Genomic DNA, 19,422 nt, shown 5'->3' with positions numbered 1-19,422 from the left:
ATATTAAATTTAAAACGTTAAATTTAAAATGTTTAAAATGCCTGGGCGAAGAGGTAGGTTTTTACCTGGCGCCGAAAAGATAACAAAGAAGGCGCCAGGAGTATATCGTCTGGGAGGGCATTCCATAATTCGGGGGCCACCACTGAGAAGGCCCTAGATCTAGTTGTTGATCTCCAGGCCTCCCTATGAGTTGGGACCCGGAGAAGGGCCTTCGATGTCGAGCGTAGTGAACGGGTAGGTACATAGCGGGAGAGGCGTTCCACCAGGTATTGCGGTCCGATGCCGTTCAGGGCTTTATAGGTAAGAACCAACACTTTGAATCTGGCCTGGAAACATATCGGTAGCTAGTGCAGCTGCGCCAGGACAGGTGTTATATGGTCAAATTTCTTTGTCCCAGTGAGAACTCTGGCTGCAGCATTTTGCACTAGCTGAAGTTTCCGAACCGTCTTCACAGGTAGCCCCACGTAGAGTGCATTACAGTAGTCCAATCTAGAGGTTACCATAGCATGGATAACTGAGGCGAGATTCTCCCTGTCCAGATAGGGTCGTAGTTTAACAGTTTGTCCCAATATGTGTTGCTTGAGTTCTTTTTTCATAGCTTAAAAAATAAATAAATTGATTAGATTCAAGTATCAAAACACACAGAAGTTAAAACGTACGCTCCATATAAAGGCCACCTTTTCGGGAAGACAAAATATATTTATCATAGGCAGAATCGGGGCTTTTTTGTGTGTCAGTACTCAATGGTACAGAGTACCATCACTTCTTGCTGCCCATGGCAGCCATTTTCTGCTGGCACAGGTGGCACTTTTATCAATGTATAAGTACTGGCACTTCATTTTTTACCAAAAATGGCTGAATATTGAGCAGAATATTACCCTGCTTATAAGGTTTAACCACTTAAATTGATCATAACCCCATGACAAAGAGTTCTTTATAAAAATGACGACTAGGGTCCATATTTTATTAACAAGTTGGGATGCATTTGAAGAGTTATAGAATGCCATCAGTTTAATGTTAAAAAAAAGAATATCCCAGCCATTCTCCTTACATTTCCAATCGTGTGCATAAACCAGTCTGGCAGCCGCTAGAGCAGCCTTTCACACCCTGTTACCCTAGAAAGGTCTCAGAACTGCAATTCCCAGAGTTCCTTGCTTGGGACCTGCGACAGCTTCACCTTGTGGAGTAGGTTTGTGTGTGCTTTTTCAAGACCACAGCCAGATACATGACAGCACAAAGTAAACTAAAATGTAAGTTTACCATGATTTCTGAGAAATTTCCCCCTTTTGTGGTTGTTTTTTTTAAAACATTGTGTGTTGACACTCTTTGTTCTCAGGACCAGATACGATTTATACCGACAAAGACTTCTGAAGAGGCTAGGAAAGTCTATGTGGATTGTACTGAACATCTGAAGAAGGAGAATTTTCAGTTCAGATCAAACTTCCCGCGTGAAATAGAATATTTAGCCTCAGTAAAACTGCAAGAGGTTAGCATAACTTTTAATGTTTGTCTTTTAATTGTTTATCTTAATTTTAAGATCTCGAAATATGAGGCCTCCCCAGGCTTGAACTCTAAAATGAATCCAAAACGGTGGCTGCTCTGGTGGGGACTGTCACTTTCCACTTTGTCACTCCTTTCCATCTCCGATGCCGGAGAAGCAAAGGAACCATGCAGAGCAGCTCACAAAGTCCTTTGGAAGCCTCCCCACACTGCTGCTTTCAGAGGAGGAAAAGAGCAGAACAGCACAGAAAGGGAGAAGCAGTTTCTGTTACTTTAAGCTCCCCATTGTTCCTTTGAAACCCTGCCCTAACCTGCCCCATATCTAATATCATGACGTCAAGTGTAAGGCAAATGGCGTCCCCAAAACAGCCTCATGAGCCAAATAGGGAGGCCTAGTGGGCCAGGTTTGGCCCATGGGCTGGACGTTCGCCACCCCTGTTCTAGGGTAAAGTGGGACAGTGGGTGCTCCAGAGCTATTGTATTCAGTGTGTTGCTGTAGTCTTTCAGGGGTAGCCAAATCATGCTTCTACACCAGGGATACTCTCCCAGGTGTTGTTGTTCACAAGAGCTGTAGCCCAACAATGTCTGCAGGGCCGCAAGTTGCTCAACCCTGGGGTAGGGGTTCTATTGCCCTATCAGACCCAGCCGGCTTTGCATCCTGCCACTGCAACCTCCCCTCTACAAACCATTTCTATGTAAGCTGACGGTGGTATTACACCAGTATCTGCTGCACTCAGGGTGGCGACAGGCACTTTGAATTCTCTGCTTCTGCTCTCCCCGGTTTGTCCCAATATGTGTTGCTTGAGTCCCTTTTTGTGGCTTTGCAAAAAAATTAAATTGATTAAATTTCCCATGCATGCCCTAGCACAGGGGTGGGGAACCTGTGGCCTTCCACATGTTATTGGACTACAACTCCCATCATCCTTGACCAGTAGCCATGCTGGCTAGGGCTGATGGGAGTTGGAGTCCAACAACATCTGAAGGGCCACAGATTTCCTACCCCTGCCTTAGCCAGTCAAAAATATGATTGGGGGAGGAGACAAATAGAGCTGCTTCACATGTAACATTAACTGATTATTTTAAAAAAATGTTATTTACCGTTGACCACTTTTTAGTGGCTTGATTGCAGTGATATTTTTGCAGATGCTTATAGCAGAAGCCATGAATTCCAGTTTTTTGTCTGAAACAGTCAGTATGTTTGTGGAACTGATCTGGGTTGAAGCACTTGGACACCTGACTCATCTGTTGGATAAACCTGTAACTGACATCAGCCTCAATGATGTAAGGCAATACTGTTTGCAAATATTGACTCACCAGGAACATTTTATTCCATTGAATACTAACAGAAATACAGTGCCAGGCAAAAGCATTGCTTTGATTGATTTGTCGTGAGACATGTTGATGCTTTAATTCTGTAAAGGCAAGGGCTGCATGTTTCTCTTCATTTGCTGTTCTGGCTACAGCCTCCTTCAGTGTATGTGCTGCTGCATGGGAGTTATTCTCCTATGGTGCAATCAGATGTGGCTGGGGGATACCTTTTTGTTGTTGTTGTTCAAATGGTTTGCTTGCTTTTATAACTGGGTGATTACTGTATATTGTTGTAGTCTGCCCTGGGACCTAATGTTGAGAACACAAACCTTATGATGAGAAACTTTTAACTAAATAAATAAATCCTGCAACCAAGCTGGCACGGCCAGTTCCATTGGTTTTCCTAACTCAATTACATCTGTCCTGGTGGAATTGGAATTCGTTGGGAAAATACTGCAGGAAAGCTGTAGATGTGCTAGAATGGCATAGTTTGGTGCGTGGAGAATTATATCTTATTTATGGGAAAACTCCAGGAGAGAGAGAAAGAGATGAAGGCAAAGACCATCTTGGAACCTGCTCAGCTAAACTGCCCCCCACACACACACACATAGGGCCATTCTGTCTTCCTTCACAGAGCCATGTAGTATGGGAGGCAGGCAGGCAAGGATTGTTGGAATTTTTAGTGTGTGTGTATATATATGTAAAAATAAAAGGGAGGAAGGGGAGGAACAAAGCCTACAAAAACAACAAACACTTTAGAGGAGGAATCAGCAGAAAGAAGAATAGATTGTCTTTCTGTCTATCACTGCCCTTCCCCCGGCTCAGATCACTTGTAACATGCATGATGACATCAGTGCCCAGAAGGATGGGATGATGATGATGATGATAGTTATTATTTTTGTTATTATTATCATCATCATCATCTCCTACCCATAGGGCCATTCTTCAACCAACTGCCCTGTGGGAAGGATCCTGATGGCATTTTATATGTTTATTGTTTAAAATGTAGTTTAATGTTACTTGCAAGCTGCCTTGAAAGGATTTGCATCCTGAAAAGCAGAAAATAAAATGCCAGAAGAATCTCACTATGGCGCAATCACATCATCTCAGAATGGTTGTGCCTATCCAGTCATAGATACAGACATATACCAGGCAGGATTTCTCCCTTTTTTTCTCACAACACGTTGCTAATCAGCTGAAATTCAGAGGACAGAAAAAGACTTAGCCAGTTTTTGCTCTTCTTGTATCTCCTCACATTTCTCTCTCTCTCTCTCTCTCTCTCTTTTTAAAAAAGCACACATTTTAATACCATATTTCTTAAAAGGTGAGCAGAGCAGAAGGTATTTTACTTCGGACAAAGAAGGCACTGGATGAAGAGGAATCTCCAAACGAGCAAGTTGCGATAATGTCAGAGTTTTATAAAATCATACCACACAAAAGCGGGATGGATTGTATTGTTACCAAAAAGCTGTTATCGAACAAGCAGGATCTCTGTCAGGTAAACATTGTCAGATCTGATTCTTGTTTTCAGTGCCTTCTGTGTATAACCAGAGTCATGGGTGTGTAGCATAGGGGTGAGAAACCTATGGCCCTTCACATGTTGTTGGCCTGGCTCCCAGTCACAAATGACAACAGCTGCATTTTCTTATAGGTAAGTGAGCATTGACACATTGGTACAAACCGCATCGTGGAAAGACCCAGTTGTAGTCCAGGTGCTCTTACAAGGAAAAAGGTAGCAAAAAGATGGCTGGTCCAGGATCAGGGCCAAGCTTCAAGTGTCCAAGGGTAGAGACGCACTTACTGTTCTGCTGGTTCCAGTGCATCTCCACATCTCTTTTCTGAAAACGGGGGCACACGATGCTAGTCAAACGCTGCCCCCTTTTTTTGCTATAAACCTGGTTGGATCAGCTTGAGTGTTGTTGTTTTTTAATTCAGCTTCAAACAGATTTTGCAACTGATATGACAGATCAACCTGTTGCCCCTCCAGGTGTGACCAGTGGAAATGCTTTGCTGTAGGCGACTAGTGTGTTCACAGCCCAGGTTCAGTAGCAATGGTTCCAGGACTGTACTGGAGCTGTGAAGTTGTTCCAGTGAGTTTCTCCGCCTATCTGCTAAGCTTTTAAGCAGAGGCAGGAATTCATGAGAATTCCTGTCCCTCCAGGAATCTTTGGCCTGAAAGCAGGTGTTCATCCTAGAGGAAATGAGTCTCTTTTCTCTTAATGCACCACTTCTCACTGGGAACCATCCCCAGATGCACATCCCCTCTGAACCCTTCCTCTCTGTCACAGCAGTCTCTGCTCCTGAACCTACATCATCCTCCACAATCTCTAACAGCCTCCTCTCTCCATGGGTGTAGAAGAGACAGCCTCTGGGGCTCCCTTCTCCTCAGTCGATCCAGACACACCCAGAGGCAAGGGGCAGGGGGTTTCACTAAAAGGGCTCTGCTCTGTTGTCTCACCCTCCCCTTCCTAGTCCTCTTCCTCAAGTGTCTCCTGCTCCTGGCCTGAATCAGAATATTTGAAGGGTATTATGACAGTTGTTCAATACGTCTGCCATCCCCAAACATTGGCTATGCTTGAATCCCATGGTAGTGGGTTTCAAGGCCATCAGATGAGCTGGAAATCTGGGTCCTGTCCTCTTTGAACATTAGAGAGTTCTGATGCTCCAAGACTGCTGTGGACTTTGGTGAAGATCACAGATGTGAACAATATAGATCTGGTGAAACGTTTACAGTAGGGCCCTGCTTTACAGCGATTCACTTTATGGCAATTTGCTAATACAGCGGTCTCAATTAGACAATTAGACTAAAGCCCCACTCATATGGTAATTGTTCCGCTTTTACGGCGGTTTTTGGGCATCGTGCCCCATTCTATTCAATGGGTTCTGCTTTACAGCGGTTTTCGCTTTACAGCGGGGGTCCGGAACGTAACCCGCCATATGAGTGGGGCCCTACTGTATGCCATCATAATGAGCTTTGTCTGGTGTTCTTTTGAGCAAGTTCGTTTCTTGGAGGGTGCTGTTGGCTCATACATCACATGGAGCCAGTTCTGACATCTGTTCAGGGCCCAGTCATAATTTAGGAGAGGCCCAGTACCAACATGCAACAAAGACCTCTTCCCACATGCGTTCCATGATCCCATCCCCTGTTGGCTTTCACGGAGCCAGCAGTTGGCCTCACAAAGTGGGAGGAAAGAGTTAAGAAAACCCTAGGCAGAGCAAGGGAGATAACGCGGCTCAGGTTGCTGCACTCAAGCAGCTGCAGCCACTAACGAGCTCATAGGTCCATAAAACCAGCAGGGGAAAATGTGTGAAGTGTGGGGGAAATTTGGATGGAGTTAACTGTGAGCGGAGGCTATAGAAACTGTTGCTGTCGGGGACTGTTGCTGCTGTGTATGCTGTATGCTGTATGCTGTATGCTGTATGCTGTATGCTGTATGCTGTATGCTGTATGCTGTATGCTGTATGCTGTATGCTGTATGCTGTATGCTGTATGCTGTATGCTGTATGCTGTATGCTGTATGCTGTATGCTGTATGCTGTATGCTGTATGCTGTATGCTGTATGCTGAATGCTGTATGCTGTATGCTGTATGCTGAATGCTGAATGCTGAATGCTGAATGCTGAATGCTGAATGCTGAATGCTGAATGCTGAATGCTGAATGCTGAATGCTGAATGCTGTATGCTGAATGCACCAGTAAAGTATTCTTTGCACTTAGACTGCTGTTTATTATTGCTACTACCCTGTGTCTTGCACTACCACAAAAACTTCCGCCAACATCCCCTGTGTCCAATCTTATGAATTATGAGAGGAAAGTTTCTGTTTTAATTCTGAAATTACACCATGGTTTACTCTGGGGCTTTTCTGGTCTTAAGGAAAGTCCTACAAAGCTTGCTGGCTATTTTCTAAGTTTTTGGTTGTTCGGTTGATGATTTGATTTTTTTCCCCTAATGCAGGAGTTGGGGAAGCTATGGCCTCCATCATTCTTATCAGCCCCAGCCAGTATGACCAATGGTCAGGGATGACTGGAGTTGTAGTCCAGTGAAATCTGGAGGGTTGCAGATCCTCTATCCTTGTTTTAATGGATGAATTCAGCTGCAGATGTTTTATAAATAGACCAGTTCTCTCTAGGAATGTGCTAGAATTCTGCCCAATTTGGATTTGGTACCCAATTTTCCATTAATTGCTTATTCTCAATTGCTGAGGATTGCATTTTAATGTAGCGAATTTCCACTGCTATTTTTGAAAATGGACTTTTAAAAAAATATTCTCTAAAACACCAATTCTAATGTATTGATATTTCTTTCAAAATATTGATATTTCCTTCAAAACATTGATTTAAAATATTGATGTTAATATCAGTAATTTTTTCTGAGCGAAAAAACCCCCACAAGTTGGTAAAAGCAGTGGCTAGTGGATACAGAATGAATTCAAATCGATGCCAGCCTGTTAAGTTGACAGAATGCTTTTGAACCGGCACCGGCCAATGGATCCCATCCCTAGTTCTCTCTCTGTCACTCACTTTACGCTATTGTCTAGCTACACTGATTAGCTTCTAGAGTTTCAAACCAGGAGTTTTTTCCAGGCATATCAGGAGATGCTGGGGATTGAATGTGGGACCTTCTGCATGCAAAGAATATGCTCATCTACTGCATTATGCCCCTTCCCTGCCTTCCAGTCTTATTTGGTACTGAGCAGCAGGCTATAAATATTTTTTATGCTTATATAATATAAAGTATTTCTATATAGACCGCCTTTCTATATAACTGGCCTATAATGAGATCTGCTGAAGAGGCTTTGCTGGTAGTCTCATCAGTTCTGCAATCAGCAGTTGCAGAGTGCACTCCCCTCAGAAATTTGGTTAGCGCCAAATTTGTGTAGATGTCAACTAAAAAGTGTATGGGGGTGGTAGGCCTCCGATGATAACGTGCTTGGTCCACAGAATGTGCAACGTTTGTAACCAGGGATGAGGAATTGGATCAGGCCAGTGGGCCAGATTGTTAACTCCTCCACCCCTCACTTGTAAAGCTTGACAGGTGACCTTTTTTGTCCACAGAGTCCTCAGGAGCCCCTTTCAAAACTCTGTCTTGCCCAGCCCTTTGTACCAGCCTTTGCAGACACCACTGATCAGCTGAGCCAAGTTTTTAACCTGCCCAACACCTAAGGTCATAGAGTTATATGACCTCAGCTGTGGGACGTAGGGACATAGGAAGCTGCCTTACACTGAGTCGTACTCTCTGGTCCACCTAGCTCAGTATTGTCTACACTGACTGGCAGCAGCTCTCCAGGGTTTGAGGCAGGGGTCTCTCCCAGCCCTACATGGAGATGCTGGGGATTGAACCTGGGACCTTCTGCATGCAAGGCAGATGCTCTACGACTGAGCTACAGTCCTTTCCCAAGTGAGTGAGGTTTGGCTGAAATGGCCTTATGGGCCACATGGGGAAGTTCTGGTGGGCGTAATTAGGCCTGATGGTAGGATATTAATATTGATTGCCGTATTTATTTGTTCTGTTGTAAGCTGCCCTGAGGTCTGCAGACAAAGGGCAGGGTATCAATTAAAATAAATAATTTGTTTTAGAAATACAGAAACTAAAAGTTGCTATATATGTATTTTTTATAGCTAATCAGGGACATGCTGAATGTTCATGAAACAAATCTGTCAATTCCTAACCCATCATCCCTTTCCAAGTATCGAGCTCTAAGATGCAGGATAGACCCTGTCTTGACAGTTGAAGAAGAGTTCCAGAATATTAAACAAAAGATGAGCCAATATATTAGGTGAGTTTAAACAGCAATGTGTAATTTCTAGATTTGTACTTCCTAGCTTCACCGGTTGCTTTTTTAAAATGTCATAGTGCTGTAAAATATTTTCTGAAAGACCTCTAAGAATCCTTTCTTAAACTTTTACTGTTGACCATGAACTAGTAATATCCAGGCTGGATTACTGTAATGTGTTCCATGTAGGGCTGCCCTTGAAGTTTGTCTGGAAGCGGAAGCTGGTGCAAAATGTGGCAGCACAACTACCCACTGGGGCAGGATATCACCAACATGTTACCTCACTGCTGAAAGAATTGCACTGGCTGCCCATTAGTTACTGGGCTAAGTTCAAGATGCTGGTTTTGGTGAATAAAACCCAATACAGCTTGGGACCAGGATACCTGAAAGATTGTCTCACCCCTTATATATCCAGTTGATCACTGTGCTCTGCAGGTGAGGGCCTCCTGCAAATACCATCTGATCAGCAGGTCCATTCTGTACAACACACGAAGTGGGACTTTAGTGCTGTGGCCCCTATCCTTTGCCATTCACTCCCCTTCTACATTGGACAGATGCCGCCTCTGTTGTCCTTTTGGCACCCGTTGAAGACATTCTTCTTTCAACAAGCCTTTTAAGTAGAGACCTCATCCAAGTCTGCGTCTGTGTTGGAATTGTTTTTAGATTTTATTTAAAGATGTTTTAGATTTATTTTTAAATATGTTTTTAAAGATGTTTTGTTTTTAAGATGATTTAAAGATTTTTTTTAGTGTTTTATCATTTGTTTGCCACCCTAGGCTCCTTCTGAGAGGAAGAGTGGGATATAAATGGAAGATTCAAAACATTTATAAATCCACATTAGTAGGAAAAAACACATGTTATGAAGAGCCTCACTTGAAAGGTCTGGACACACCACAGTCTGAATTGTGAGATTTACTACATTTGCATACAACTCTAAACCATGGTTTATAACAAACTGCGAGTCATCTCACAGACATGAAAATAAGTTATGACTTTTGCCATTTGCTTCTGTAGCTTGGCAAGTGTCTGAGGTGGGGTGACAAACTAACAATTTCGGGTGTTGGACTATGACCTAGGAGACCAGGGATTGAATCCCCACTCAGCCATGAATCTCACTGGGTGACCTTGGGCCAGTCACTATCTCTTAGCCCAACCTACCTTATAGGGTTGTGAGGATAACATTGGGAGGGGAGAACCATGTATACCATCTTGAGCTCCGTGGAGGAAAGGTGAGATACAAATGTAATAAATAAATAAATAAATAAAACCAAGCATGATTCATAAGCCATCAGCAAACCATGGGTTCATGTCATGACTTGTTGCCGGACAACAAACCATAGTTATTCTCCTGAATTAGTACATTCAAACAAATAAAACTTTGACCAGCAAACCATGGCTTAGTGTTATGTGTGAACCAGACCACTGTGAAGATTATTGGAGTACTGTAAAAAAACATAGACAGAAAAACACACACACACATATATTTCTGGGTAAGAACTATTACTCACCAATATCTTGTTAGACACAAAATATGTAAGATGTTTAAATTGTGTGTACCCATGTGTTCTCTGAGGGGAACCTCAAACATATTAAATACAGGGCAAGTGGAAGTCCTTGCATGTAGTGGGGCTTTCCTGACCCTTTCTCCTCACTGCAGTCCCCTATGCACCCCAAAAAGCATGGTATGTGGGGCAGGTTCTTCCATCCTATCTCTCCTGATTAGCTCCATTCCCCAGAAGCTCCTCATTGCATGGAGGCTACTGAAGCGGGGAAGAGGGTGGGGAGACTGCCCCTGCATGAGCACAGGGAAGGCCATGCACTTGTGCTACATTGGAAGCCCTTTTTATTCTAGCAACATATGGCCAGCCACAGAAAAGCAGTGAATGTACATGATACCCAAAAGCTTAAGCTTGCTTGCAAGCCTCATCCTATAATCTGGAAACCCTTCCCCAGATTCCATGTGCAGAGGAGGCTGATTTGTGGTTATTCAGTAGTGGGGCGGGGAGTACATTCTGCTCTTTATAATTTGCTTATCTATGGATGGAGCAGTGGCATTAATTAGCATTAATTAATTCTAATTGTTTTGCTTTTTATTACACTGTCATTAAGAAATGAGCTGATTTTGTTTAATCTACTATGTTTAAAATAAACGTGGGTTTTTTTACTTGATTTTTATTATTTTTTCTTGGAGTCTAGGGAATATTTTGGTTACTCTATTATGTTATGATTTTTTCTTGTATTTCTTGTACTGTACTTAATTTTATATGCAATGTTTATATGTTGATACTAAAGAGGATGTGTTCAGTTAATTGTATTTTATTGATTGTGGGTTTTTGTATCTGCTGTTTTAAGATGTTTTGACTTACGTTGTACACTGCGTAGAGTTTTCTTTAAATATAAGTGGTATATAAATGGTCTAAATAAGTAATAAATTAAAGGCAGGCCCATCTAGCTTATTGGTGTCTGCACTGACTGGCAGAGGATCTTCAGGGTTTTCAGGTAGGGCTCATTCTCAGCCCTACCTGAAGATGCCCAGGATCGAAGTCAGGACCTTTTTCATGCAAAACCTCTCTGCCCCTGAGCAGAGTGCATAGTCTCATGGTCACCCTATATTGATTTCCAGTAATACCGGGATGTAATTTCACCCACCTCCCCACTTCCTGAACAGAATGAAAGCTTGGAGACTGTGGTATGGTATGGCCTTAATGTCGTAGTGTCATAGAATATAGTCTACCTACCTGCCCTTCTTTCTTGGGTGCAAGGCTGGACAAAACAAAACAGAAACAAAACCTTAAACATTGGATGGTATCCAAGGCAATGGAAAACTGTGAAAGGGGAGAAATAATAATAATAATAATAAAATTTTATTTTTAGGCCGCCTATCTGGCCGAATGAACGGCCACTCTAGGCGGCGTACATAGATTAAAATAAGATACAACATATAAATACAGTTCCAACATCAGTCTTCAAATAATCAACCCACCCACATCTGTACGTTATAAACTAAAATTACCTAGGAATCCTGTATGCCCGCTGAAACAGCCACGTTTTTAATCCTTGGCGAAAACTACCAGGGAGGGGGCATGGCGAAGATCACATGGGAGAGAGTTCCAGAGGGTGGGGGCCACAATCGAGAATGCCCTCTCTCTGGTCCGCACCAGCCTAGCTGTTTTCACTGGTGGGACCGAGAGAAGGTCTTGTGAGTCTGATCTTGTCAGGCGGCATATTTGGTGATGCTGGAGGCGCTCCTTTAGATAGACTGGACCGAAACCGTATAGGGCTTTAAAGATTAACACCAACACCTTGAATTGGGCTCGGTAGACAACTGGTAACCAGTGTAGGTCTTCTAGCACTGGAGTGATATGATCCCGGCGGCGGCCGTTCTTAATCAGCCGTGCCGCCGCATTCTGTACCAGTTGTAATTTCCGAACCGTCTTCAAGGGTAGCCCAACGTAGAGCGCATTACAGTAGTCTAAGCGAGAGGAGACCAGGGCATGCACTACCCGCGGAAGCAGATGGACCGGAAGATAGGGTTGCAGCCTCTGTATCAGATGTAATTGATGCCAAGCTGCCCGGCTCACTGCTAACACCTGAGCCTCCATGGACATCTGGGAGTCAAGAATGACCCCGAGGCTGCGAACCTGGTCCTTTAGGGGCAATCTTACCCCATTCAACACCAGGTCAATATCTCCCAGTCTTCTCTTGTCTCCCACAAGCAGTACCTCGGTCTTGTCGGGGTTCAGTTTCAGCCTGCTTCCTCCCATCCATTCACTTACAGACTCCAGGCACTTGGAAATAGTATCCACAGCCAACTCCGGTGAGGACTTAAATGAGAGATAGAGCTGAGTGTCATCTGCATATTGGTGGCTCTGCAACCCAAATCTCCTGATGATGGCCCCCAGCGGCTTTACATAGATGTTAAATAGCATGGGAGAGAGGATAGAACCCTGTGGCACACCACAATTAAGAGGCCAAGGGTCTGAAACCTCCTCTCCCAATGCCACCTGTTGGTGCCTGTCAGAGAGATAGGAACGGAACCACCGTAGAACAGTGCCTCCAATTCCCATTCCCTCCAGGCGGCCCAGGAGGATACCGTGGTCAACGGTATCAAAAGCCGCTGAGAGATCTAGGAGGACGAGGAATGAGTGTTCTCCCCTATCCAACGCCCTCCTCAAATCATCCACCAGAGCGACCAAGGCTGTTTCAGTTCCATGACCAGTCCTGAAGCCCGATTGGAATGGATCTAAATAATCTGCTTCCTCCAAGTGTGTCTGTAACTGTTTGGCCACCACGCGTTCGATCACCTTGCCCAAAAATGGTAGATTAGAGACTGGGCGAAAGTTGTTCAGATCTTGGGGATCCAAGGAGGGCTTTTTCAAGATGGGCTTTATTACCGCCTCCTTGAGGGCAGATGGCAATGCACCCTCTTCCAAGGAAGCATTTACCACCGCCTTGATCCCATTGCTCAGTCTCTCTCTGCAGCCCACAATGAGCCACGTGGGGCAAGGGTCAAACAAACAGGTGGTCGGTCTCACAGTAGAGAGCACCTTGTCCACTTCCTCAGAGGGAAGAGGCTGAAACCGATCCCACCGGACCGGATAGCAACTGGCCGTCTCTGGCCTGCTTCCTGTGTCCACAGCGTAAGGAATCGAGCTCTTCAGGCAATCGATTTTATCAGCAAAATGTTTTGCAAACGCGTCACAGGAGGCTTTAGAGTGCTCCATGGGGTCCTGTGCAACTGGACCGACCAGGCTACGGACCACTTGGAACAACCTCATGGGACAACATTCTGCGGATGCAATAGAGGCAGCAAAGAAATCTCTCTTTGCTGTCTTTGTTGCCACTTGGTAGGCCGCTATTGCTGCTCTAACCAGTGTCCAATGGTCTTCGGAGCGAGATTTCCGCCACCGGCGTTCTAGTCATCTCACCTCCTGCCTCAGACCCCGCAGACATGGTGTATACCAAGGTGCGGTTTGAGTTCTATTCAGGGGGAGAGGACGTTTCGGAGCCACCCAGGCTATCGCCCTGGTGATCTCCCTATTCCACTCTGTCACCAGGGTTTCGACTGGGCGACCTTCAGAAAGCTCCAAATCTCCCAGCGCCGTCAGAAATCCTTCTGGCTCCATCAGACATCTGGGGCAGACCATCCTAATAGGTCCCTGTCCCCTGCGGAGGGTGTGCGGCAATAAGAGGTCCATATTCACCAGATAGTGATCTGACCATGACACGGGGTTCGAAGAAATAGCCCCCATTTTCAGAGCACTGCCTCCCCCTCCTGAGACAAATACAAGGTCGAGAGCATGACCGGCTACATGGGTGGGCCCAAAATTACTAAGGTGCAGTTCCCAGGAAGTCATGGTTTCCATGAAATCCCGAGGAGCTCCTATGAGATCCGTCTCGGCATGCAGGTTAAAGTCCCCCAAAACCAAAAGGTTAGGAGAGAAGACCCGCACATCCGAAACAACCTCGAGCACCTCAGTCAGGGAGTCAGCTGTGCAGCAGGATGGGCGGTACACAAGGAGAATCCCTAAACTGCCCTTAGGGCCCAACCTCCAGTACATGCAATCAACAAACTTGGTCTCGTGGAGAGGGGGTCTGGTAAAAATCAAGGACCCACGATAGATAACTGCCAATCCCCCTCCCCGCCTACCAATCCTCGGCTGCTGTGCGTACTGGAAACCGGCTGGACACATGGCCTCAAGGACAGGAGCTGAGGCCTCATCCAGCCAGGTCTCCATAATGCACATCAGGTCTGCGTTCTCATCCACGATCAAGTCGTGGATGAGGGCTGTTTTCTGTACTACAGACCTGGCATTACACAACAGCAGTCGAAGATTGGTTGGAGCTGTACATCCCCCAGTTATCTTCTGGTGGTGGGCAGGCCCGGAACAGGGGATAGATATTATGCATCTATCCCTTGTTCCCCGATACTGGCCTGGCCTGCCTCTCACACCCCTCTGGCATCTGCCGCCTAGCCTCTTAATGTCGTGGCTTCCCACCCTCCCTACATGGACCCTCTCCGCTCTGCACATGTCCCCCTCCCGCCTGGATGTGTTCTTAACTTTCTTCCACTTTTCTCCAGGTCTCCACAACTCTGTTCACTAGGCCTTACTTATTCCCTGTAAGGACCCCCTGTAGTGGCCATTACTTGTGGCACCACTTCTGTTACCCATTAGCTCTACATGTGGCAGAATTGTCAGTCTCATTTGTGGTTTGTGGTCAGAGAAACTGTGGGCTAAATGAAAAAATATGCCTTCTGTGAAAACTCCCTATATTTGTTTTAAATTGTCTTGCAGTGAACAACCTGTAGAAGTTTTGCAGATATATAAAGTTGGCAGAATGACAGAAGTAGCGGGTTTCGAGAGTCATCTTGGCAATGTTCAGTGTTTATACCATGCTTCATCTGCTCGCAACTTTGTTGGAATCCTCTCTCGGTAATGGATTGTGTTTTCGTGTCTCTGTAAGCGTTGGGCATGGTTTTTTGCTCTGCGTGGGTGTACAGTCATGGGACAAGAGGGCAAAACTGCAATTGCATTGTTCAGTCGAAGATTAACTTTTCCTTCAGTTACAATGGTGCTGCATTTGGACAGTGGTTTTCTGGATTAATGTTAGGAATGCACAACATGCATGCACCCACATGCAGCCTCTTGCTACCTCTTTGTCTTCTGTTTGTGCAAGTCATGAAACAAGCCAGGAAGCCACAATTAACAAAAGTTTCTCATTATGTCTGAACTAGGAACTGGTTTGCTAACACCACTGTGCAGGCAATGGGTGCCTGCAAGCTGCAGGTGGGAAAGTAGGAGGAAAGCCATCTCCCTATCCCTATAGTTCTCATCCACTGATGGTGAAGAATGAGGGAGATGGCTAGGCGTCACGCATACTAGACTCCTTTGTGCCTGTTTGTCTCCCCTCCAAAATATATATACTGTAGTAGAGAAACTGTGTCTACATGCCAAGATGATTTGGCTCTGAGATGGGGAACCTCAGGCCTGGGGACCAAATGCATGGCCCTCCAAGCTTCTCTGTCTAGCCCTTGGAACTTTCTCCAGGCCACACCCCTCATCATCTCTGTTCCATGTCCTCCTCAAGTGTTTTTGATTTGCTGTTTTGTGTCCTTGAACTGTGATAATCCCTCTTGCTTGTCTAGCTGGAGGATGGACGAGTGTGGGTGAGTATGTGCTTCTGGCTTTTGCGTGGCTGAAATGTACCCTATTGCACATGGGCCCCACTCTCTTTTGCCTTTGGCCTGCCCGCTACTGTTATGTGGCCCTGTCCATCAGGGAATGTGGCCCTCAACTAAAAATAATCCCCACCTTTACTGTATCAATATTTTATTTGTCTAGGGGACTCCTTTTGCCAAAGATGGTGGTTGAAGAGCATGGCTTGGAAAGAACTGACTGCGGGAACTTGGGCAGCGGTATTTATTTCAGTAACTCCATAAGGTCAGCCATACTTCAGCAATAATGACATCTGAGATCTTTTCAATGGGTGAAGGTAGTGCTACCTGTGTCACCTTGATAATGTTTCTGAATGAATTTCAGGGCCACTTCACATGCTTTCCCACACAGATACCACTTTTGAAAAGCAGTGTGGTGTAGTGGGCTGAGTGTTGGGGTTGGACTGGGCAGGGATGAGATGGGTGGGATTGAGTTCAAATCCCCACTCAGCCATGAAGCTTGCTGGGTAACCTCAGACCAGTCGCTGTTTCTCTCAAATTAATCTACCTTGCAGAGTTGTTGTGAGACTGGGAAGGACCATGTATGCTGCCCTGGGCTCCTTGGAGAAAGGGCAATATGAAAATGTAATGCATACATTTTTGCAAGAAAACCACGTGGGCACTGTAAAAGTATTTCTTTAGAAAATTTCTAAACTGCTTGATCAAAAAGCATCATTGGAACAACATTTGTTCCAAGTGGTGAACAAACAAAATTGGAGAAAGACACCACTAAAATTTGCAATCCAACTAAAAACAACTATGCATAAAACAATCATAGTTACACACACACAAGCAAAGATAAGATCAATATTACTTAGTTACCTCTATCTGTTTAAAAGTTGTATGGGTAGGCTATAACTGTGGACACATTGGTCATATGGTGGTGCAGAAGTGATAACTTGGAATCGTCTTGAGTAAAACAACCTTTGGTTATGAAAGGGGGTCCTGAAGAATGTTGGATAGGATCCAGTGATTCAAAGGAAACCATCCATTGAGACAATTGTGTTAGTGGCATGGCTGGATGAGCAATTGTACATTTGACGCATCCCGAGGCCCTTCCATAGTTTTAGGAGGGAAATTCCTCATCTAGCTGTTTCAGTCATACCTGTTGAGCATTTCCCACTGCAATCTGTCATTGCCTTCTGCTGCTTTACCATTTCTGTTTCCACCAGCACTGGATGAGAGGACTCACTGCATTTGAGTGCCCTTGAAGCTCAATGTGACTGCAGGCATAAGTCCTCGACCTTCTCCCAGGCTCAGGAGAGGGGGAAGGGTAGGGAAGCTTGTCCAAGTGGCTGCATTGATATTCCACCACTTTTGAGGTGTCTGAATATAACCTCTTTCTTCCTTTTCTTCATCATCATTATTAATAGTGCAAGCGTTAACTACTCTTGGCCAAACAAAACAGATGGAACTCGTTTGTTGCTGATTTGCGACGTAGCACTTGGGAATTGTTGGGACACATGTCAGATGGACAGTTCATTAACCACAGCACCATCAGGCTATGACAGTGTGCATGGAATTGCCAAGAAAAATGGCAAACGAAAAAAGGGAAGAGATTTTAAGGTACTATTTCCAACTATATTGTGTTGTTTGCCAGTTGTCTTTAAGAGCATCATACACCTTCAGAAGCTATGTCTCTTGAGATACTCGAAGAAATTTTAGAAATGAGTTGGTGTAGTGCAGTGCCTAAGAGTGTGAGCCTGGTTCACATTGTTGGCAGAGTCACTTAAATAACCCAGATGGAGTCCACAGAGAAAAGTCCTGATTGACACTTTACTGAGCAGACTGAACAAAAATAGTATATAATTTGAGGAGCAAGGAACAGAAAGAGATCTTAACTTTCAGTTCAGGCCTTTTACCTAGCAGAAAGACATTCAACCAAACATACAGAAGAAAACCTCCCTCAGAACTACACAGACAATTGGAGCACATGCTGCTTCACTGAAGATCATGTCAGTCTGCTTGGTTGCTAAGCAACATTTCCACTGATCCCCCTCCTTGGTAGTTGACTTTAAGTTGCAAACTGAATGATCCCTGCTGTTTCACTTCCAACACAAATATCATCTCACGTATTCTTTTATTCAATGAACTTCGGCAAGCTCCCACTTCTCAGCCTCTCCCTCCTTCATTTGCAATATGGGAAAGTTTTTTTTATATATTGAGGACCCACATTCCCTTAGGGGTAATTTTTTGGGGAGTAGAGCCGTTGGTGGGCAGAGCCTCTGCCAGAAGTTGGAAGGGCCAGAGCTGTTCCTTTTCTTTTTCTTTGCCACATTCCCCTTTTTCAGGGGATGAGGCTGGGGATTCAGAGCAGGAGAGATAATTTCTCTCAAAGCTAGCCTGAGATACGCATACTAAACCGAGAGTACTTGCACAAGAGGAGCCTGTTGTGCCAGTATCTCTCTGGCCCAGGGATGTTGTGGTGCTCTTTTCTGATTCCCGAACTGTGGCCTGCAGACCACCAGCTTTATTCAAGTGGTCCATGGCATATCTGTGGATTTGTGGCTGAACACAGGAGATGGCACATCTATCACATTAAATATTCGTATTTTTATTGCTTCTTTTTCTTCTTATATTGTATTTTATTACAGTTTTAATTCTGTGGAATCCAAATTGTAATACAAGATTAATTGTAAAAATCAATTTACAATTGAAGTTCATACAGCATCTAACGCAGCACAATTGCTGCAATAGGCAGAAAAACCATTAACTAAGACCCCCAGTAATCTTCAAGTGGTCCATGGGGGAAAAAAGTTTGGGAACCACTACCCTAGTGGAACAATCATCTTCCTCCCACTCAGCCAGAGTCAATGACTGCTAAAGCAGGCAGGACCCCTCTTAAATGAAGAGGCTTCTCTCACCAAAGGTGAAACTAGCAGCTGAGATAAAGGCTAGGAACATGCTGACTGTTCTGCAAGTTCCAGTGCATCTCCACCTCTCTTCTCTTCTGAAAACGGGGGCACACGATGCTAGTCAAACCCCACCCCTTTTAACTGTAGAACCTGGTGGGAGCAGCTTGTGTGCGTTTTTTTTTTAAATTCAGCTTCAAAGAGTTTTGCAACTGATCAGCAGCTCAACCCGTTCCCCCTCCAGATGTCACTAATGGAAACGCTTTGATCTGGCGACTAGTGTGTTTACAGCCAAAGCTGCAGCCAGGTTAGTCTGAGGATGGCTTCACTGAAGCATCATTTGAGCTCTGCTCTTATAGAGTCTCCATCCGACGCTCTGCATGATCAGGGTGCCATTGAAGTCTTCCCTCAGTACCGTTGAGGTCATTGTCCAACCAGAACACCCTTCGCCCTGTTTCCTCCCTGCTTGCCACACATTAAATTAGGCTAAGTGCTACATGCATCCCTCAAGCCACAGATTCCCGTTCCGTGCCCGGTACTTGCTGGGCAAAGGGGCGAGTTTGCAGCCGCAGCCGAAGCCCAGGCCGCCATCAGGGGTGTGTGTGTGTGCACGCAGCGCGCCGGCACGACACACAGAAAGGAGGCGGGGCGGCTGAAGGCCATTTAAGGCCACTCCACCAGCCTCCCGCCCTCCTTTGAATTTTGGCGGCAGCTGCGGCACGGCGCGGGGAGCCTTCCAGCACGAGCGAAGCGTGGGAGGCCTTCCAGCCGCG

General features: G+C 45.1%; 1 protein-coding gene across 3 annotated transcripts in view; it reads left to right on the top strand.

Annotated features, from left to right (window-relative positions):
• The window catches only part of PARP4 (poly(ADP-ribose) polymerase family member 4), a 118,376-nt gene that overhangs the window by 22,700 nt on the left and 76,254 nt on the right, over nucleotides 1-19,422 (top strand). For all 3 annotated transcript variants that reach the window (XM_061628610.1, XM_061628611.1, XM_061628609.1), the window contains 7 exons: nucleotides 1,337-1,486; nucleotides 2,644-2,781; nucleotides 4,133-4,306; nucleotides 8,427-8,584; nucleotides 14,878-15,015; nucleotides 15,925-16,023; nucleotides 17,171-17,363. In XM_061628610.1, the coding sequence (XP_061484594.1) occupies nucleotides 1,337-1,486; nucleotides 2,644-2,781; nucleotides 4,133-4,306; nucleotides 8,427-8,584; nucleotides 14,878-15,015; nucleotides 15,925-16,023; nucleotides 17,171-17,363 (1,050 nt within the window). The remainder of the gene's footprint in view (nucleotides 1-1,336; nucleotides 1,487-2,643; nucleotides 2,782-4,132; nucleotides 4,307-8,426; nucleotides 8,585-14,877; nucleotides 15,016-15,924; nucleotides 16,024-17,170; nucleotides 17,364-19,422) is intronic.

The sequence above is a fragment of the Rhineura floridana genome, chromosome 5 (assembly GCF_030035675.1).
Source record: "Rhineura floridana isolate rRhiFlo1 chromosome 5, rRhiFlo1.hap2, whole genome shotgun sequence".
In the NCBI taxonomy this organism is placed as follows: Eukaryota; Metazoa; Chordata; class Lepidosauria; order Squamata; family Rhineuridae; genus Rhineura; species Rhineura floridana.
Note: the sequence above shows the minus strand (reverse complement) of the source record. Positions and strands in the feature narration are given on the sequence as shown.